We start from the raw sequence: 23,854 nt of genomic DNA on the forward strand, positions 1-23,854 counted from the left end.
GTGTGAGTGAGTGTTGTGTGTGTGTGTGAGTGTCGTGTGTGTGTGTGTGAGTGAGTGTCGTGTGAGTGAGTGTCGTGTGTGTGTGAGTGAGTGTCGTGTGTGTGTGTGTGAGTGAGTGTCGTGTGTGTGTGAGTGTCGTGTGTGTGTGTGAGTGTGTGTGTGTGTGTGTGAGTGTCGTGTGTGTGTGAGTGAGTGTCGTGTGTGTGTGTGTGAGTGAGTGTCGTGTGTGAGTGAGTGTCGTGTGTGTGTGTGAGTGTGTGTGTGTGTGTGTGAGTGAGTGTCGTGTGTGTCGTGTGTGTGTGAGTGAGTGTTGTGTGTGTGTGTGTGTGAGTGTCGTGTGTGTGTGTGAGTGAGTGTCGTGTGTGTTGTGTGTGTGTGTGTGTGTGAGTGTCGTGTGTGTGTGAGAGTGAGTGTCGTGTGTGAGTGTCGTGTGTGTGTGTGAGAGTGAGTGTTGTGTGTGTGTGTGTGTGTGAGTGTCGTGTGTGTGTGAGAGTGAGTGTCGTGTGTGAGTGTCGTGTGTGTGTGTGAGAGTGAGTGAGTGTCGTGTGTGTGTGTGTGTGTGAGAGTGAGTGTCGTGTGTGTGTGTGTGAGAGTGAGTGTCGTGTGTGTGAGTGAGTGTCGTGTGTGTGTGTGTGAGAGTGAGTGTCGTGTGTGTGTGTGTGTGTGTGAGAGTGAGTGTCGTGTGTGAGTGTGTGTGTGTGAGAGTGAGTGTCGTGTGTGAGTGTGTGTGTGTTCACTGTAATTCACAGCCACTGCGGGAACTACGATTCCAGCTGAGAGATTCATGAATTCATCCCAAATGTGGGAAACATGATCAAATATCAACAACTCAAACAAATGATGCCCGTCTCCTTTTATTCATCCAACACTCGGTGGATCCGACTAACTAGCAGCGTACGTGTATCTGAGGTTTGATTGATCTCGTTCCGGTGAGCCAGAGAGCTTCATTACTGTATAAAGACTATTAAAACACTTCAATGAGCCACACTGAAGTCGGTGTGTATCTCCAGTTCAGATTCTGTCGTCACCATCTTACTAGTTCGGAGCGGTTTGGAGCAGGAAGTGACCATATTTGGACGAGTTGGGGGAGGAGCCAGCGGTGGATCTGACCGATCTGATCGGAAACCTGACGATACTACGTCCCGCCCACCGATAGCTGTAACCTGACTGCACCGCAGGCCTGTCAATCAAACAGACACGCCCCCAAAAACAGGTCTTCTTGAATCTTCTTTTCTAATGAATGAGGGATTATTTTCAGATGGACCTCCAGAAAACTAATAAGAAGGAGTGACTTTAGCTAACAACACCGAGATAACTGATGGACACATTTGATTCACTTTGGATTTGATGAGAGAAGTTGAATGGGAGTCTATGGAGCCGGAGGCTTTTTGGAGCCGACCTCTAGTGGCACTCGCTGGTATTGCAGCTGAAGACACTTCTGGATCAGAACCATTTTTCAGATCCGGAAGCTACGAACACTTTTATAAACAGTCTGTGATCTCAATACACCATCTGCAGCCTGAAACAAAAAAATCATCAATTTAATCAGGTTGCAATTCAAAAGTCAACCTCCACTTTCTCTTTAACATTTTACAGACTGTAAATTCAAAGCTTTCAGGTGGTGTGGTACATGGTGGAACCAACTTAGACTGATCTACTGGACAGAGTGTCTTTCGTGATCCTGAAGGGAAACCTAAGGTATGTGATTGCTCATTGATATAGTTGAATCTGACACTTACTTTGACTGACACCATCCTGTTGCCGTAATTAGCAATAACATTTAACTAGTGCACCAACTATAACAAATAACTAATCTGTGGCTCAACTTAGTCCCCAAAAAATGCAATGTATTTTTCCTCAAATGCTTTTAAAAGAGTAAAACAAACTCGGCGGCAAGCTGTTTTATTTTGCCTTTTTTTTTTTTTTTTTTTCAAATAAAACAATGGAGAGTCCTTGAAAAGATTTATGTTTTGAGTAGTAACCAAAGGTCTAGAAACAAATTTGTTTCATGAAATTTGTTGAAAATAAGAAAAACAATGAATAATATCCACCTTTAAGTACACAGAGAACTGTCTAATACGTTAAAGGGCCAGGAAGGGGAAAATGTCCTAAATTTTAGTCTCTATTATGGTTCAAAATAAAAAGCATTCCCATACACTTCCCATAATGCAACTCAACAACATCGTGTCGTGTTCTTTGTGATTAGTGAATTGACTTTGTCATGCACAGTAAAAATCTGTGTCGCCACCCTTTAATTAGAGTTAAAAGGGATCAGACAGACACCAGTAAGAGACTTGAAATTCAGCCTCTAATTTAAGGAATCATACGATGTATTTTCACTGATGTCCTCATCCAAGTGCTTCTGCTGCCACTAAAACATTTTCTTTTATTCAGTCACACTGATCCACGGTTTACACTCATACACTGTATACATATTGAATTACACTCGGTTTTACACATAGTTTTGACCAGAGATTCTTTTTTCAGAGCCAAATCCGTTTATTATGCATCTTTGTTGCATTTATTATATATGACGATTTCTATGGTCACCTGCATTTGCACTATATTCAAATGCACCATCACCATTTGTACCAGGTGAAATGGCACCATTGTTTAGGTGTATATATGTACAGATGTTTTCTAGCTGTATATATGTCTATTTATGTTTTATATGCCTATTTACGTCTGTTGAGAGAGAAGTTACAACCGGAGTCAAATTCCTTGCATGTGTAAGCATATCTGGCCAATAGAGCCGATTCTCAGAATCATAAATGGGACAAATATCACAAAATGACTCCTTTATACATCACTCAAGGTGTAAATAGAGAAGTCATGTCATCACATTTCTTTGCGTGTTCTTGTTTTGGTGCAGACGCACACTTTAAAATGCAGCGTGTGCTGAAGAGTTCTGCGACATGCTGTAATTTTGATATAACTGTTTAATCCAAATGGTCTCTTTGATCCAGTCTGACTGACCGTGTGTTGGTGCCGTCTGGGCCCAACATCCCGCTCACCACACCATGTTCATCAGGTCCAGACACACCAACAAGTCCAACGGTCTTTTTCACGGCCTCCCTCTTAGACACAGCGTTGTGTTGGAGCTCAGAGCTCTGCATAAATTACTCTGCCTGACTGTTGTCTGTCTGCCTCTCTCTTACTCTCCCTCCTTCTCCATCATTTCTTCAACTTCTGCATAAATTATTCTCGTCTCTCTGCCTCTCTCGCTGCTCCTCCATTCATGTCAGTACAATAGCCTCTTCCTTGTGCACTGGGAGCTTCTAGAAAGACTAATGTAGTCAGGATTAAGTCCTTTCACACATGTTGTGTTCACATTACAAATGCATTTCTCACAACTCGCACAACTCACTTCACGTATTATGATAAAAGCACAGATGGATATGAGTAACGTATGATACAATGATACGATACCAGTAATGTTATGCATTTTCTGGGCTTATTTATAAAATTCTTTATGAGAGTCTATGAACTTAAACTTCTGATTTTGAAACTGTACAAATTCATAATTATTTACCAGCATGTGCAATTTTATTTCAATAAAAATCAGGGCCATTTTTTCTTCAAGTCGTAGTTACTGCACATCAATACATCATATCCCCATCAGGTAAATGTGGATCTCAAGATTTATAGATCTCGGAGTAAAATCAGCTGAACTTTAACATTGCAGCTGCAGAGTTGATGTAAATCCTCCCTCTGTGTTTGGAAACATAGTTTTCTTCCAGGGCCATTTGAACTTGGTTGTAAGTGTTTAAGACGCCGAAGAGGCAGACAGACATGAACACGTACTCACTCAAACAGAAGGTACCGTGTGTATTTGATGCATGACAAACGGACATATCTCTGAATATATTTTATTCCTTCATAACGTCTGACAGTCAATGACACAAAACAAAACGGGACTTTTAGTTTTGATGTGATCAGGTGTTTATGCGTGAGAGTGTGGATGTTTGTGAGTGTGAATGAGAGTTGGGAGATTCTCTCGATGTCCCCCCGTATCACCCACCCACGAGGTTAACGTCTAATTCATGGACGTGTGAGAATTTTTGAGTGTTGATGAGTCTTTACTATAAATGACCTGAAATTGAACTCTTAAAATAAGACGGAACAAACTGACGACGGTATGAATATAAGTGAGAAAAACAAAGCTTGCAGACTTTTTGATTTCAGTGTTTGTTGTGTAGTGACAAAGACACGACTTCAGGTCGAGGTCAAAGCTTCTAATAATAAACCACAGACCTCTTTCATATGATGCAGGGCACAATTTTTATGACAGCACATGAAAGCAAAATGTTGTGTATAAGAAATATACAAAGATGTTTTTGCTTCAATGCAACCATTTGGTATTTTAATGATCAAGCAACTCTGCATATTTAATGAGAATGATAATTAGGATTCATACTTGAGGCTCAGCTGTGAAGATCAAGTAAAATGTGCTCTTTGCGAAGCACAGATCTGTGTTATAACTACAAGAAATGACCCTCAGAAGAAGTAGACAAACTTTTAAACCTCTCTGGTAAAAGAACTTTAACACACTTACAAACTCGCTTGCAGATGCTCCACAAGGGGGAGCTGTTGAGTCGTTATCGAACCAGTTCAACACATATTTAATTGCGCCACCTTGAGGCATGGAAAACAACTGCTGCAGCTGCAGATGTAGTTATAATGATGCCGTTTTAACCCTGGGGCCACCTGCTGGCAGAGAGTGTTACAGCGGAGGAATCTTTTCTTTATCGTGTGTGTTCCTCCAGAACTGACTGTTCATTAAAATAAAGAAATTAACAGTGTGGCTCTGGTGGATATGAATAACTGGACAGAAATAAAATCCAGCTGGGGACTGTAAAACACCAAATATTTGCCAAATGCCAATTGTTTGATTAATGTAATATTTCTAATATCGAGTAAAATAAAAAAGTAGAGAATTCAAACAAAGATTTCTTGCAGCCGCCGCACCCGAAACCGTCTGTTCTACTGAAGCCTTTTGTGTCTGCGTAAAATCTGATAAACATCTTCAATTCACGCCAGTTGAGCCGAAAACCTTCACCTGGAGGTTTGGAGTGGGTATCAGAAGGTACCAGCATCATAACTCCATCCACAGGTGGTTGAGTTGCATTATGGGTATTGTAGGTTTTGACAAGAAGAATAGTGAGACATAAAAAAAAAGATGATGTCTCGCTTTCTACCACCTAAATGTTGATCGTGTGTGACAGTGTTACAGCCCTGCGATGCTAACTTGGTGAAGTCTGTCTGTGCAGAGGAGAAGGTGTAAAACACATCGTCAACAGCAGCCAGAGTGTCAAATTCTCCTTTTCTAATACTTTCCTTGTCTATAGATGGTGAATATAAGCAGGTGTCAAGCAGCTACCAGCAGTAACGTCACCCGTTGGTTTGTGAACATTATGAATCCTCCAGTTCAGATTCTGTCCGTCACCATCTTGTTAGTTCGGAGCGGTTTGGAGCAGGAAGTGACCATATTTGGACGAGCTGGGGGAGGAGCCAGCGTGGATCTGACCGATCTGATCGGGAACCTGACGATACTACGTCCCGCCCACCGATAGCTGTAACCTGACTGCACCACAGGCCTGTCAATCAAACAGACACGCCCCCAAAAACAGGTCTTCTTGAATCTTCTTTTCTAATGAATGAGGGATTATTTTCAGATGGACCTCCAGAAAACTAATAAGAAGGAGTGACTTTAGCTAACAACACCGAGAGAACTGATGGACACATTTTATTCACTTTGGATTTGATGAGAGAAGTTGAATGGGAGTCTATGGAGCCGGAGGCTTTTTGGAGACGACCTCTAGTGGCACTCGCTGGTATTGCAGCTGAAGATGCACTTTTATTTAAAGTGTACATCTGTAGGTGATTGTTGTCAATCTGCTACACTGGAAGAGTTTCAATTATTTGTGAAGACTTTCATTGTCTTAAAATCACCTGGAAGAGCTGCTGTGTTGCAACTGGTGTGTGTGTGTGTGTGTGTGTGTGTGTGTGTGTGTGTGTGTGTGTGTGTGTGTATTTACCCAGGGAAGACGGTGTGTGTCGGCCATGTGTGTGTCCCTCCTCCAGTGCTGTGAGGGTGGGTTGGGTGGCGTCCCCTTGCTGAGGGGGTGGGGGGGCTGTGGCACACGAAACTGTGGGAAGAATCACAAAGACAAACAAAGATTCAAATGTGCCCAGAGGTCAGGTAGAGGTCAGAGGTCAGGCTAAAAGGTCACAAAGAAGAGCAAGGACAAGCAGGAGGAAGATTATCTCCGCACACGCACACAGAGACACACACACACACAGAGAAAGAGAGAGACACACACACACACACACACACACACACACACACAGAGAGAGAAAGAGAGAGAGAGAGACACACACACACACACACACACACACACACACACACACACACACACACACACACACACACACACACACACACACACACACACACACACACACACACACACAGAGAGAGAGAGACACACACACAGGTCAAAATTAATTTTATCTTTATGGATGGGTAACATTGCTTTTAGGCTGTAAACAGGATAAATTGATTGTTTGTTTCCTCAACAGCTGATCTCTGATAATAACAAAAATAAAGGTTACATCCACATTCAGTGCTGTACAGCTGCAATGACAGGAAGAAAGACAAACACATAAAAGCTAAGATTTAGAGAAAGGAGTAAGAGTGGTGATCTCCATGATGTTTTTTAACACCTTGAATTAATAGTACTGGTACTAACCAACAACCACAGAGCAGCTGGATGCAGTAAATCAGGGCCGAATTATATTCCTTTAACCCTTTGAATGCCGTTTTCACGGTGATTTCACTGCCTTCACTTTGAAGCTCATATCTTGGTCCTTGTTGGGGCGAACCATTCATGTTAGATCTTATTTTTTTCAGGACAGTTTAGGCTATCCAGATCTTGTATCATTTAATTTGGTGATACTTTTACTTTTGCATATCAGCCTTTATATCGAGGGAAAGAATGATTTTGTCTTATGATATTGTTATGTTTTTACATGTGTCTCACCATTAAATGTTGTCAGTAGAACAATGTTGTCTTTTTATGAATGTGTAGAGGAGATTGTTTAGAATCTGATAATATCTAAACCACGTTTTTCAGACATACTGTGACTCAACAATTTGAAAAAAAATGTGTTAAGGGCAGAAAATGAATGTCATGAATGACTGCAGGTGGTTAAACCAGGGACTCTCACTCAGGTGATATGTGCTAATAACTCGGATGTAGTATGTGCACACTTATATGTTGTTGTTGTTATTATTATATGTCACTATGATCTGCGACATTTTAAAAAGATTATTAAAACCATTTTTATTCAGACAGGCTTTGGGTTAGCCCGTCTAAAAGAGCATCTTTTATTTATTATCCTTTTATTGGTTTCTCGCTCCACTAGTGTCCTCGTGTGTTTGTTGTTTTGTGATCTTAACTGTTATTTTAAACTGTGGATGTGATTGTAATTGTGACTTTATCTGTTCAAAATCATGCTGCTTGTGGGCCGTTTTCTTTATATTGTGAATGCCCTTTGTGATTTTATATCTTTACTTAATTACTCACTTATTATTATTTTGTTTTCATACAAAGTTGGATGTAATGCCAGCTGTATGTTGGAGGCCGTAGAGTTCAGCTGTGATTTCAAAACTGGATTATCTGAAAACACTTTGTCGTACAGACAAACGACATGTCTCGTCAGAAAGGGGAAGTTCTGACTGTTTATTTTGATATCCAGCACGTTGTGAAGCGATTGAATTATTCAGTTAAATCCAGCCGGTACCTTCCATAAAACCCAAACTTGATATTTGACTCTTTTCTGTACAAATTAAACAAACTAAATCTGACATGATTTAGGGAGAGATGTAAATTTGCTAGTAGATTTTCTACCTCTGTGCACGAGTTGAATCAGAAATATTTTAGTGATACTGTAACTTTTTGTTTGCGTTACAATGAGATTTTAATGAAATTTGAGTTGTTTTACTAACTAAAAGTCCAGCGCCATCATCAGGTCATATTTTTAAAAATTTGATTAATAAAATCCTACAATCTAATGACATTAACATCATTCGCATCAAGCAAATGTTAGCATGCTAACAGGCTAAACTAAGATGGCCAACATAATACCAACATGTTAGTGTGTCAATGTTTTCCGCACACATGGTTTCTCAGCACTGCTTTTTAAATAAACGAGGACATTTTGTTTAAATTCAAATTTATTAAAATTATAAATTGGCAAAACAAGATTTCCACGTTCATGTTGCGAGTGGCATTGTGACAGTTCGACTGAACCAGAGGAGTTGTTCACTCTCAACGTCTACGTTCTGAAAATACTGGACAGTGTTAAGGTAAATTTAAGGTTCATAACCTAACGTCAATTGTACAATGTAGAATCTCATTCAGATTTTTCAATTAGTGGTTTTGAAGAGATGGATTCTCAGTTGAAACGTGTTTCACAGTATTTTAATATCTTTATGCAAGTTTTACAGTGTTTCCATAAAGGAAAAAGATTTACTACAGCCAACTTATACAGGAACACGATGTGGCTGCATGTGTGAACGTCTGATGTCTTCAGGCTCATAAACTACAAATCTACACGGGTACCTTCCTGCCTTCCAGAGGAACACGATAACATCCCTACTGCTCCATTAACAATTCAGAAGCTGACGAGGTGGAGGGTCAGACTGGACTGAAATTGGTCACATTTCTCAACAACACCTGACTTTATGGACGCAATGGTGCTCCAATAATAAAGCCATAAATTCTTATTCCTTCCACACACACACACACACACACACACACACACACACACACACACACACACACACACACACACACACACACACACACACACACACACACACACACACACACAACCTCTTATAGCACAGCACCATGAATAAAACATCAAATCATACATTTCCTTACCACACAATATTCTCCATATTGTACCCTATGAATAATGTATCTGTAGTAGTGCCTCCTATTAATATGGGCTTTGCTTGGCAGTGAGGTAATTCTGTGCTTACAAACACAGATCTGAGTCTCTGGAGACTTCCTGGAAACCCAACATGAAGCCGTTCAGAAGCCGTGTTCGCTGCACGGCGCTGATCCAAAACCAAGTTACCCAATAACAGCTCGTCTTCATGATGTTGGTCGTTATACGGAGGTGATATAACACGACAGCTGTTCATTCATGGACAACTACTCTTAAAACGTACTGAAGACATCACTTCATGCAAGGAATGCAATGTCCTGTAGTGGAAATGTCATCCATGTTCAGTCTATTATCTTATATTTCCCAAAAAATGTAATGCAAGTTGGGGAAAAAAAACATCACAATTTTTGAGATAATCGATGAATCAGCAGATTATTTTGTCAATGAATTATTTAACCATTTTGTCAATACACTACCAAGAACTGCCAATTATTCCCCATGGCTAAGACTTCTTTAAATAGATTGTTTTGTCTGAGAGAAAGTCCGAACCTCAAAGATATGCAGTTTATCATAAAAACAAAACAAAAATAAGAAACACACCAAATCCTAATATTCAGGCAGGGTGACATTAATTCAGGATTAATCAATCATCATGGTAGTTCCCATTTATTATTCTGCTGACTATTTTATTAACTAATCCTTTCATTACAAATGCGAGCACCATGCCAAATGTTATGATGATTGAAATATTCAGCATACAAAGGGAAATTTCCCCCAAAAACAAATGATTAATTGTCATACAAATAATTGCAACTGATGAGTTAATTGTCTTTTTCTGCCACTATTACACTATAAGTGTACTCATAGTTGAACAGTACAGAGAAAGAGCCAAATATTGGTAGTGAATGATGAAATATTTCTGTAGAATTTTCTGTTTGCTCTCGAGGCTTCGTAAACAAGGGTTGCACCGAACAGATATGACATTTGTAGAGATACTGTAGGTTGTTGAGGGTTCATCGCATGATGGTCAACAACAGCACTATAATATTGCAGGAGCTTGGAATCAGGGGGCGGAGCCTGCAGCAGGCAGCGAGGGAGACGAAGCAGCTGAACAGGGCAGGATTTGGATTTCATGGAGAAGGAATCGTGTTGCTGGTCGTGTGTAGCAGGTATGAACTTGTGGCTTTGAGCAAAGATAACGATGGCAAAGTATGTAGGCACGAATCATACTAGGTTAGATGTTAAACAGGTGGAGTAGTGGGGGTGGTGGAGGGTGGAGTATGGAGGGGAGTAGACCTGGGACACCAGGTCCGAGGTGTCGTGGGCTGAACTGGATGAAAGGAGGCGCCCACCCGATAACCTCGGTGAGACAGCGTGTCACCGAGGTTATCGAGTGGGCGCCTCCCTGCATCTGAGCTGAGCATGCAGCGTCAGTCATCATGTAAATGAGGGACACATTTGGCTGATAGTAATATTGAGTCAGTTGACCTTTTTGGTTTTATTCTGCATTAATTTGGCACTTTGTGTGAACTGTAAAACTATGGACTGAAATGAGGTCGAATGATTTACAGATAGACGATAAACTTCATTGTTCAAAATGGCATGAGTGCATTAAAATGGTGAATTTTTCAGAGAATGTAATACTTATAAATAACTATGGATAAAAACAGTGAACATAAACATCAATGTTTCTGTGGTAGATCAATATCAGCAGATAAAATGGACCAACCAGTGAATCTGCAGTTATTTGTGACTAGTTTCAAACATCCAGTTACTGCGTTAATCAGTTAAATGTCAGAAAAACAACTCCGCAGGGCACACAGTGTCTCTGTCTCACACACACATTAACAAAGCAACACACACACGTACACAACCTCATAAACACCAACCTGATTGGTTGAGGCAAAGTCAAGGCCTGCTTCTGGCATCCCCAGGAACATGGAGTCCCCGTCCAGCTGGAGGGAACAAAAAGAAAGAGCAACAATGTCAACAAACTACAATCATACACAGTAAACACACAACAGCCAGCGAGGAGACAATAAGAGGAGATGGAGGGAGCAGATATATCTGTCAATCATCTTCTTCACACATCAGAAATCCTGCTGGTGGCCAGGGGAAGACGTGTCGAGACTTAAGACTTGTTGTTATTTTATAGTAACGGTCTCAGCTAAATGAGGGTTTGTAGTATTTAAGGAACCAAATGTCAGAACCAGGTGTTGCTTCAGTTCATATTTGCAGATGTTTTTTAATGGATATCTGTTCATTACAACATTAAAGATGGAGGATGTATATTAGAGCTGCAGCGTACAGAAAATACAAAGAAAGAGATGAAAAGAAGAAGAAAATGTACATAGACGAACGCATATCACACCAATATACAAATATATACTGTGTGTACATCCTGTGTTAATATTCTGTTGGGTTTAGCTAATTTTAAAACACAAACACATACTTTTGCAGAAGTTATATAGACTTTCACATATTCCTCAAACAGAGACCAGGTAATAAAGATTTCTTTCCCATTTCTTACACATGTACTACAGCTCAACTTTTCCAGGCCGACGGTCCCTTTAAGCAGGTTTTGAATTTAGCAGCTTGTTCACACTAGAAAACAGGTCAAATTATGTCAGTTTATTTACTGAATCAACAAATGCTGCAAGTCACTGGATGATTGACATCTGTCAGCGTACATGTTACATAACTTCCCGTTGGCACATATCAGGAGATATTACTCTCTTGTATAACAACATTGTAAACCGTATGCTATGACTATGTATATTCCATAGTGCACAATGCATCCTATATGTGTACAGTAGGACCTCTGGCTTCCTCATTTCTGTCTCTTTTCTGCACCACACTTCGTCCTGTGGGGTCCTTTGGTTCTCATTAGCTTGTATTTGTCCTACACTACAGACAGTGAAGGTTTGAAATGTCACTTCATGCTATCGGTAACCATGACACTGACTCATATCACCACATCACATGTTCACTTTAAGCAACTACACGCTGTCAGTGTTGTTATGAGGGAAGGTCACTTTTTCTCCGTTGTTACATTATGTACAGCTAAGAAACACTTTTTGTTATTTATCAGTTTTTAAATGTATAAAGTATCATCACAGTATTACAAACTACACAACCCGTAAGCATAAACCCGAGATCATTTCAGTGTTTTTAAAGGTATGATGCGTAACTTTTCTGCACTGAAATGCTGAAAAACTACTAGAACTATGTTGTATTGTATATTTTGTTGAGTTGTTTATTTACATTATCACGTTTCCAACATTTGCCATAAATGTTAAACTTTTTAAAACGTAAATTATAAACCTTCCTCTTCAGCCTTGCTTCTAATTAAAAATGCCTTTCAGACATATTTTCTTTTCTATATTTCTATCCTTCACTTTCATTGTCCTTTTAGTTACTTTTACATACTTACCTATTCTAATATCATGTTTTATCCCAGCTTCTGTTTAACTCTAACTTTTATCTTTTTAAGTCATTTCATTGTCGTTGTTTTTAGTTTGTAGTTTCTTCCACATTTCTATTACCTCCAACGTCTTCCGTGCATTGGTCTCAGTGTTTTTTAATTGTCTGTTTTTTGTTTTTCTTTTAACCTTGTTTTTAAATTGAATTTATTTTTCTGATCTATTATATTTTTGGCCTGTCAATCATCTGTGACGCTGTTTGACCTGCACCATAATGTACTAAAAGTGTTCTATAAATAAAGTTTGATCGATTGGATCATTTTAATCAAGCTAGTAGTCAATGACATTAAATCGCCTGTCAGTGGCGTCATATCCACTTTACAATCTCTGCTTGCGATTAGATCAGGACAAACACGGGGAAGACCAGATTTCTGTGTGATTTAAGTAAACGAGACGAGGCTTTTTGGCCACAAATCTTTAGAAAGCAATCCTTCCAGTGTACTTTGTTATGTTGACGAAGGCTGAGGTGAGTGGCAGTTTTATCACGGTACCTTTACAAGTGAGCTCATCCTGAAAACCAACTTACAGTCAAAACTGTCGTATCCTCTCCAGCTGATTTTCTATCCAGAGGAACTTTTCTGAGCGACTCTGGGAGAACACTGGTGGACCCATCACAACAGGGAAACGCACAACAACGACTCCACAACGTGAATTAATGCTGAAACGACAGCTGACTTAACCGTCAAGAGCATTTTAAAGACGTCACTTCGTGCCGTGATAACTGCTGCTGAGCATTTGGAGCCTTTTTTGACACACAGAGACCATTTTTGTTTGATCAACAACAACATCAATCAAGAAAGCAACTTCGAGTGACACCTTTATGTAAACAGTAAAAATAAAAAAATGCTGCCATGATATTCAGCACTGCACAAAAAGATTTAGTCATGAGTCCTGTTACATCCCAAAGGCAGACATGTGATTTTTTTTTTTCACAGCTGCAAGAATAAAAGCCAGATTTTCAAACAAACCCAAAGCAAAAGCCAGATACAGCTTTTATTCAATCAGTCATTGTAACACAAAGATATTCAGTTTACTAACATATAATACACGAGAGCATTAAATCTTCATGTGACACGCTGGAGCTAATGCACATGTAGTGTTTTAGCTTTGTGTGTGTGTGCGCTAAATAATTAATAAGTATATTTCAACCAGGGATGCTGTTCTTCAATATGAATAGTTCAAAAACAGGTCTTGAGGACTTACAGAAGGAAAAAAAAGTGAAAACACAGGCTACAACTAACAGTTTTTATTTATCTGTAAATTATTTGCTCTTTTATGTCATTAAAAGTCTAACGGCCTGATTTACTAAGATCTCAAATAACGGTACTAAATTGCATGTTCCTTCTAAAAGTTTGCACATTTATTTCGCACCCGTTTTGCGGGTGATTTACTGAGTAATTGCATCATTGAAATCAGGTGCAAATCTCTGTATTTAAATGAGGGTTTGAGTGTTAAAGTGATTCCAGCAATGGAAAACAGAGCGACTGCAAAAGGAAATCTGATCCCATTGAAATTAAGAAATATAAATATAACAAGAACAAAACACTTTATAGGAGATCATCAGCAAGAAAGTCAATGTGGGAAAAACAAAAAGGAGAAAAAAAGGCTTCATAATATAACGTCTGCAAATGAAAGAGGAGGACGGTGGATGAGATCTTCTAACAAACAGAGATCAGCAGGTCCAGATCTTTCTGTGATGAGCAGCTGATGTTCCATTGAGTTCCTGGAGGTCTCGTGAACCTGATGAAGCTACCTGTGAATTCTGCAGGACTCATTCAGGATGTGACAGCTCACCTGAATAACAGGACTGGAGGGAGATCCAAGCAGAGATACGCTGGAACCACCCAGAGGCAGCAAAATGCTGAGTCGGAAGAAGTTTTTTTAATTGCTGGTATTTCGCGGCTCCTCCTTCTTGTTGGCTGTCAATCATCTTTCAGTTCATTCAATAACTCAGAAATATCATCGTTGGACAAACGACATGTCTGATTAATTTTTCCCTCTGACATCTCAGACATGTTTAACGGGTGTAAAACCTCGTTCTCTACGTATTCTTTAGTTTCCTGCGTCTCCTTCACAATAAGAGCAGCCGTGTCTCCTTCACAATAAGAGCAGCTGTCTTTCCTGATGTTCATCTGATTAAAACCTTCAGTCGTACCAAAATACACAACAATCACTTCTGTTTCTACTTCCTGGTTCAGTAAATATCGTTTTGGGTGCTAAATTGTTCTATTTGCATGTTTCCTCCCAGTATTTTACACCTTCGAGCAGAAACACCTAATATTACATATGATGGAGGCAAACACGCAAAATGGACGTGTGTTAAATCGCACATTTGAAAGACGCAGTCCTCACTGCATGTCGTTAGTAAATCTGCTTGGACATTTCTTTGTGGGTGGAGTGGAGTTTGCACCTGATTTTAGTAGTCCTCAAATTACATATTTTATCTGGAAAAGGGTCAAAGAACCAAAAATATTTAAAAAGAGAGAAACAGCTTATGTTTAAATTTTTTGAGCTGTAACCAGCAATCACTACTTAATAAATATCTGTTATTCGTCATGATTAAACTAAGCAATTAATCCATAATTGAGATAGCAGCAGTCACTACTCCAAAGTTTCTGAATGCTTCAATCTAACAACAGCAGTTTAACCTGCAGTGACTGGTACTCATAAAACCGACGTCCCACACGAGAAAAACAAAAGACCGAACACTCACATTTGAATCCATAAACCATATTCAAATAATTCATGGCATCCTGGCTACATAATCATTGTCCTGGTTGACAAACACAAACACAAGAGGAGCATTTGAACAGGTGGGCAGAAGCAAAGCACACACACACACACACACACACACACACACACACACACACACACACACACACACACACACACACACACACACAGGGACAGGTGGACAGACAGGTGTAGCTGCCCTATCCATTTGCCAGCTGTTGGGTATTATGCAAATGAGGTGTAGGTTTACAGAGTCAACAGAAACGCAGGGGAAAAAAAGAAAACTGTGTTTTGACGGACATTTGTTGCCTCGTAGAGTGAAGAGTTAAGTTTTAATGTTTCAGCTCCACATATAAAAAAAATACCAGCAGTAACAGAAGAGGTGAGATTTCCAGCTTTTCTGTGTCATTGATTCCCAACGTAAGTTTAACATGTTTATAATGACACCCTGCTTAATATTCATTTGGTATGTATTTATTTCACCTTCCACCCCATCCTCCCCATTACCATCCATCCTCAACAGGAAGTGTTACCACGGCTTCATAACACCTGCTGTGATACTTTCCACTGTTTGGTGAGCAGCTGATGGATCCATTCAGATTCACACCTGCTGCCTCGTGTGCTGCATCCATTTCAGGAGGTTTCCCGGCTCTTGCTGCTGTCTAACATCCTTCAAATTTGCAGTGGTGGCACAAACATATTTACCATGTGACATTTGCACGATTGTTTATTTCTATCATTATTTTCCACGTGTCTGACGTCATGTCTCTGTGCGTCAGGTAACCTCGTCAGACTCGGAGCCCTGATTCTGGTCTGTGAGCCAGATTGAAAGTCAGGGCAGCTGATTCCCTGACGACAGCTGTGCAGTTTAGTTTGTGTGTTTCTTGTATGAAGGGCAATAATAATAATAATAATAATCAACTTTATTTGTATAGCACCTTTCATACAAGAAATGCAGCTCAAGCTGCTTAAATGTAGTGTAAGAACTAGGTTCTATTCTTTATGATGGATGGTTTTTGTTTTCAAGCGAGACCTATGCATAAAAAATGAACATATACAGTTAAGCATTGACTGATAATAATTCATACATTATATATTGTTCACAATTCACAAAAAACTATAAAAACTTCTGGCTCGTATGGATCCTACGGGGTGTTGACCACCTGCCCCACCTCTTATCTGAAGCTGCTTCATCTGCTCTGATCTAACGTCCAACCTCAGCCACATGGAGACACACCAAGACCGTCCAATGAGCATCAAGGTTTCACGTCTGTATCAGTAACTACAAATCACAAAAAACAAAATAAAACGTTACGTAAAAAACCACTAAGTTTTCAGAGCTAGACTTTAAATAGAGTCGTTTATAGATGCTGATCTAAGTGGCTCGTGTTCCTGTTATCCAACGAATCTCAACCTGCATCCAGTACGATCAGAAGAGATAAGGAAGAATGGACGAAAAAAAACAGTGATGATTTATTTTTCTCAGGCGCTCGGAGCTCGGCGCTTAATACTTTAATTCACGCCTGGTCATCCAACAGTTGTGCTGAAAGGATGCCGTTTCAACCAAAACTGTTTTGAACGTTTACAGCTGGCTTAAAATAAGTCCAAAGTTCACAACATAAACAGATTTATTTAATTCTGGTATTTCTACTGTCACCAGTATAAAAGCAGTTAACATGACTTCCTATCAAGAGACAACAGTTCCCTTTTGAAGAGCAGAACTCGACCCTCGAGGTAAATTCATCTTTCAACTGTTCTGGCTGACTCGTTAACAACAATTACATTTAGTGGCAGAAAGTCACAAGTTCTGATGTGAAATGCAAAATACTTAGTTTGTGTTGCTGATGAGTCGAATCATGAGCTGAATTATTATTCATTCAATAGATCTCAAGATTTCATGTCGCCATCAAAATAGTTGTTTGTGATCTGATAGTGAGACAGTATTGTTCTATGTATTGTCTCCCATCTGCATCAACATAAGTAGGACACAAAAAATAACAAACTAAACTTTGGCATTAGAGATTCATTTCAATCCATTTTCACCCAATTCTTAATGTTGAGAATGATCAAAAATATGTACATGCTGTATTTTAAATTAAAACCAAAAAAAGCCAGTTATCTGTTAGCCGCTACACATGAATGAACAAATAATTATAAACAACAGTGCTGTCAGACGTGTTTCTGAGCAACCATTAGCAGTTAGCATGCTAGCAAGTGGCTTTTCTTCAATAAAAAGACATGCAGTGTAATAAATGGTAAAATAGGAAAAATACTCTATTGTCATATTTCTTTCGCAACAAAGAGATAAAGTCATGTTAATCTTACAGCTAACCCACTTTGGTAGCAGGTCAAGAGATTGTAATAGTAGCTGTTTGTAAATTCTTGTTGACTTCATAATAAAATCCCATTTCAGAGTTGGAGTTATGAGTTAGAGTTTATGTTTTCTATTCAAATAAATGTTAAGCTAAAAGGAGCTAGCCCATTCACAAAAACATGCATGGCTTCCTGAGATGTGCGCCGGTTTGGTTGGTTGGTAAAAATGTTTACAGATCTACTTCACTACCTGCCACATCTGAGTTTTGACAGCGTGGGCCAGACATGGTGTATGAATCACAGCGAGCTCGGTCGGGGACGTTGATCCATTATATGGGAAACTAATGTACCTCACACCACAACAAACACATCAACAACAGGACTAGATCTCTTCCTTATCCCAGACTATGATCTGGTTCTGGATGTGTCCAAGTTCTTTACTCTCGTCTCATACAGAACCACAGCCTCTCGCTGCCTTTTGGACCACCGGTACCCCGATCTGCCCCTTCATTGGCCCGCATCCCATAATCTTCTTCTGCTCTTAGCAAAGCCACGTGATCCACTCAGAGTACCGACATCATCCCTCCATCTGGTTTGCGGTCGGTGCGGTTTTACGACTCCACAAACAAACACATCAACATCTAAAGTGGGACGATGCTGTTGATGACTATCGATGCTTTCATAAAATATTCACACGATATTTGACCTAAATAACCGTCAGTATTGTGAACATAATGACTAAAAAAAGAAGAAACAGCAAAGAAGAAAAAAAGAAAGGATAACTTGTGTACCATATCATGATACTATAAATATCTAAGACAACATGCAGTCTCATTTCATACAAGTGATGTAATACTGATATACTGTCCCCCTGTCCTCCACCTCCGGGTCATGTCTGCTTGGGTTTGGCTCTGATCGTCGTGATGATGTCACAAAGACCCATCTACTGGCACCGAGGCAGATCAGACTTATGGATCTGTTTGGGACCCGCTATGTTTGATTCAACTTAACTTTGCATTTCATAATTAAGATTTCAGAGGATCCCAGCAGAAGCAGCACCTTATCCTCAACATAAAAACAGTAAATCTCCGTATCAGGGTTTTATGTGTTGTTTTGGGAATTTATTTTTCCTTCTTTCACTTTCATTGTACTCATAACAGCAAAATCACATGTTTGCATTTCTTCATGTTTCACGGTGTGACGATTAAAGAAAAATAAAGATTTCTACAGTAAAAAAAATCTGTCGGCACTGAATGTGTATCTCAAACCTTCCAGAGAGAGGAACTAAAAAGGATGGTGAGGTTGTAGTCAAACCAAATTACCCCCCCCCCCCAACCTCTCTCTCTGTGTCTCTCTCTCTTTCTGTCTCCCTCCATGCCTGTCTCTCTCTCTCTCTCTCTCATCTCTGCTGCTCCCTCTCTTCATTTCTCTGTGAGACTGTGTGTGTGTGTGTGTGTGTGTGTGTGTGTGTGTGTGTGTGTGTGTGTGTGTGTGTGTGTGTGTGTGTGTGTGTGTGTGTGTGTGTGTGTGTGTGTGTGTGTGTTTGTGTGGGTAAAGCAAAGGTTTGAATAACAAGCAGCCAGCTAAGTGGGTCAGGGTCGGAAGAAGGGGGAGAAAGGGGGGAGAGAGACTATTAGGATGACAGACAAGGACAAAGGAAAAGAGAGGAATACAGTGGATGAAGGAAAAGAGGAGCAGTGAGGAAGAGAAGGAGGAAGAAGAGGCTGAGAAATGAAATGAGAAAGAGGTAAAGTGGGGTGGGGGGGATGGAAAACAGAGAAATGTGATTTTACTCCATTTCTCAGCTCGTGGGATTGTTGGCTGGATTCTTGATGTATTCAGTTTTCTAAAGAATTCCATGTAATTTACTCAGTTTTCAATCTTTCATGAAAGTGAAAAGATCTGCGGTGAAATGTTGAAGGGAATTATCTCACCTGACTGTTGAAAATTATTTTTAAAGGCTTTTGAGGCCTAAAATGAGAAATTAAACTTTAGCCTGGACAGAGTAGAGCAAACTGGTGCAGGTGTTACACACACACACACACACACACACACACACACACACACACACACACACACACACACACACACACACACACACACACACACACACACACACACACACACACACACACACACACACACACACACACGTTGTGTAGTCAGCATGTTTGTCATGTTGGGTTCAACTTCCTCTTCAGATAAAGCTCCTGTGAGCTGGAAACATGACGTCTCCTCGGGTTGTGAAGCCATCTTTGAGTAAATGTGTCAAAAAAACATGTTTTATCACTCCTGGTTTTGGGCGGCGTGTGAAACTATTTGCCAGCACTCGACTGAATGGATTTTTTTGTTGATGGAACATAAATCCGCTTACAATTTTTTTACAGTGAGAAATAGATGGAGGAAGAGACTTAGGAGTGTGTGTGTGTGTGTGTGTGTGTGTGTGTGTGTGTGTGTGTGTGTGTGTGTGTGTGTTTGGGTTGTGGGGAGGAGCGAGAGTCACACAGCTGTTATACTTCAGCTCAGCAATTGTTTATCTGTCTTATCTCTGTCACCCCGACAACAATATGAACCTGGTTTCATTGGCTGAATGCATCCACCCGGACTGTAAATCTAGATTGTGCACGTGTGTGTGTGTGTGTGTGTGTGTGTGTGTGTGTGTGTGTGTGTGTGTGTGTGTGTGTGTGTGTGTGTGTGTGTGTGTGTGTGTGTGATCACTTGTGTGTATTTATTCCAAGTGTGTGTGTATGCAAATTGTAGATTTCTTAAACAGCTGTTTAATTATAATTGTGTGTGTGTGTGCGTGTGTAGTACTGGCTCTGTGTTAAGTACTTCCTCATTATGCTGTAAAGACAGAAAAGGTTTTTACTCTCTTAAAAAAAAAAAAAAAAAAAAAAAACTCATCTAATTATATAAACGGAATAAATCTCAATGTGAAAAACTGTCTTTGGAGTTTCTGATGTTTTCTTTCAATTACAGGATTCAGCCACCAGTTTCTAAGTCAGCCTAAACACACGCGTGCCCACAGGCAGGTCCATGAAGGCAACACGGTCACTAACGTAGTCAGTCGTTTCCCAGTAAAGCGGTGAAGTGGGCTGCAGTTTTGACCCATGTAGCCTCGCTGAAAGAGAAAACTCTGGAGGTTAGTTCAGATCACACCTCCAACATGACCTAATGACAGGACAGATTATTAGATTGAGACAGCGAGCCTCATGTCTTTGCCTGCACTTCCACAGTCTCACTCACCAGATGTATGATGTTGGTATTAACGTGCCACTCGCAAATTATATCAGTCCATATTCTCCTACTGTTCTGCTATCTGAGTGTAATCGTTTCCAAACCTCCGAGCAGCGACCTGCACACCGGAGGTTTGGATCATACAACGCTGCAGGGCGGGTCCATTCTGTTTTTGGTACATTGCATGGATTTAGAAACCCAAGTTCCCCCCGACACTATTTTGCAAGGGAACCATCATATATTGGAGCCGCCGCATTATGGTGACAAGAGCAGTGGCGATAGGTGTGGCTATGCAAGACTCACACATCCGGCAATTATGGAGCAACATTAGCCTTCATTCAGAGTCGTGTTGGTGTCCACCTGTCAAGTGTCGGTCCAATATTTGTCTTTAACAACTCCTAAAAAGGGCACATCGGACTCTTTAGTTCTGAATGCTCCACCATGTTCACCAGTTAGTAGAGGAATAACAGCAGGTATTCATCCCAGACCATTTGGTTTGGTACAGTCCGGCCTGGGATCCAAACAAATACTGTCAGAAGTCTATTACGTTTTTTCTAACAACCTGGCTGTGTCCTTTGTGATGAGGACAAAAAAAAGAAAGAAAGAAAGGCAGCGTTACTTTGTTTGTTTTAAAGCTCAAACTGCACTGCTGGCTTTAATTTAAAATAAATTGAAATATGTTGCAGTTGTATAAATGAAAAAAAAATTTGCTTTATGTATTTTATATTTGAAAGTCAATAATCTTTTTTGAGCAGGCAGCTTTTGAATACCTTAATTTTAGAGCAAGAATTATGGACAATTACATACTTTGTATTATTATTTTTTTATTTTGTAGGAATAATAAACAAAAATATTTTTTTTGCGTTTCATTTGTTTTACCAAAAACACACCAAACTGTGACTCCAAACTGAGCTTCTTACCCAACCGCAGAGTTTGTGGACCTTTAAAGCCCGAACCAGCGAGTCTGTGTAGCGCCTGCTGTCTGGTGCTGAGCAGCGAGTGTTCAGAGGCTTTTAAGAGCTTTTCACTGGAAACAGCTGCAGAAAACGATGCCATGAAATAAGTGAGAGTGAACCGAAGCAGTAAACAAGGAGCAGCCAAGACAACGAGGGGAAGCTCACTATAAAACTCAATTTGTTATTGTTCACATAAAAAAGGCTCAGCTGGTTTGGGTGGAGCTCAGCTATGTGAGTAAATGTTACTAAACATGAGTAGATCTCTGAACAGCTGAAGAGCTTCAGGTTGACGTTATAATTCTGTGCAGGTTCATCTCACCGGTGACCTTTCACACCGGCGCTGACGGACGTCGACATGACTGACAGTCGTCACAGCGGGAGCTCGGCGTCGTGTGCCAATTTCTCGTGTTTAAAATTTTCAGTTGGGTACAAACACAATTCATCATTTGATGAATGATACATTTAAATGACAACTGATCCTGCTGCATTCATTAAGTTTTCATCTACTGATTTATAGCAGCAGGACTTCTAGAAGAAAATGAAACTCGTCCACGAACTGGACGGCTTTGATCATACAAATGATCAAATAGCAGAAGCATGCAGCTATGAATGAACATTCATCCAGTTAAGACCAGCATATTATTACAGGTTTGAGCAGTTAGGAGGATTTGGTGAATCCAACTTAAACACACAGAGAGCTCCCAAAATGTTCTGACATCCAGCCGCCGTCTCTCACTCTAGTGCGCTCTATGAGAACAGTTAAATTCACGACCGACATCTCCCACTGTATGCACTGAACAGAAGCAGCAGATAAATCACAGCCAAGTTCGTTTGAAGTCGCTGACGGTTTGTAAGAGCGGAAGGAAACGGGGTCAAAGCAGACACAAGTTGACAAATGTGACAAAGTTATTTCGATCTAGCCGCAGTAATTATCACTTCACTGCAACAGTTACGATCGTATGATCGCGAACAAAAGCCGAGTGCCGAAGAAAAACGGGCCGCAACAGCTCCTTAACAACGCCTCGGGAGCCGATCCAATCTCTTCCACAAGTTAATTGATCCAAGTCATTGTCACTGATACACACACACACACACACACACACACACACACACACACACACACACACACACACACACACACACAAAACAATGCAGCAATGATTGCAGTATGCGATTTGATTGCAATATGTTTGTTTTGGAAATGAAATCCTGATAATTAGTCTCTTCTGGCAGCACCCTGTCTCCGCCCATCTGTTCCATTTGGCATCCCTCCACCAACCAGGAGTCCCTCATCGCTCCATCCTCGGGATCCAACCAACTGAAACGCTTTCAGACACATCAACACACGAGCAACAGTGCTAAAAGTCACCCAATCACCGGCGAGCGTCGGGCCGGGTGTGTGTGTGTGTGTTTGGGGGGGTGGGGGTGGGGGGTGTAGTCTGGCGAGATGTTCTGTGGCGGGAGCGACGGCCAACACAGACAGACGGACAGACAGATTGACTGGTCGTGTTCTGATAGATAATTAGATGAAATGCTGACATTTTGGCTGGTGTGAGAACTGGAAGCGAAGACAATGGAAGTATGTGTGACAGAAAGATAACTGTAGATGTATTGTACGTCTTCCTTAACACTGAATTATGAAAACACTGCTGTAATATCATAAGAGGCATTCGAGCTATCACTTAAGTGTCACTACAGCCAGTGAGGTTCTTACAGTGTGTTGCTGTAAAAACACTAATTACCATCACACATTTACATACCGCCGCCTGATGACGCCACACGTCATTTTAAATTCACTGACAAATCCATATTAATTCATTTTTATAATCCTAACTGACAAAAACTGTTCTTTAAAAATGGTAATATCGCCTTCAGGCTTTGATGAGGAGTACGTTATTTTTCATAGCAGAAAGGATCATCCTGTTAATAGCACAGCTGTTTGCCCACAATCACAATATACAGTAAGTTAAATCAGCCAACTCCCGTGGAGCAGATTTATTATAACATGAACACAGACTGCGTGCCCTGCAGCTGTACACCGAGCCTGTGGAGACTCGGCTGTGATCATAATGTTCGGTCCCCCAAGGTCACTTACACTTCTCTCACATAACCGGCCTGCTTCGGTAAAACCAACCCGGGTCTGTTTTCCTGCTTACTTTGTAGCTCGTATGA

General features: G+C 40.4%; 1 protein-coding gene across 1 annotated transcript in view; it reads right to left on the reverse strand.

Moving 5' to 3' along the window:
* Positions 1-23,854, reverse strand: part of tox (thymocyte selection-associated high mobility group box) — a 58,805-nt gene that overhangs the window by 23,494 nt on the left and 11,457 nt on the right. The window contains exons 2-3 of the mRNA XM_069688195.1: positions 10,851-10,916; positions 6,039-6,149 (exon numbers count right to left, since the gene is read on the reverse strand). Of these exons, the coding sequence (XP_069544296.1) occupies positions 6,039-6,149; positions 10,851-10,916 (177 nt within the window). The remainder of the gene's footprint in view (positions 1-6,038; positions 6,150-10,850; positions 10,917-23,854) is intronic.

The sequence above is a fragment of the Brachyistius frenatus genome, unplaced genomic scaffold (assembly GCF_029030835.1).
Source record: "Brachyistius frenatus isolate BFR_SWC_R1_liver_20210118 unplaced genomic scaffold, ASM2903083v1 Contig_542, whole genome shotgun sequence".
Lineage (NCBI taxonomy): Eukaryota > Metazoa > Chordata > Actinopteri > Embiotocidae > Brachyistius > Brachyistius frenatus.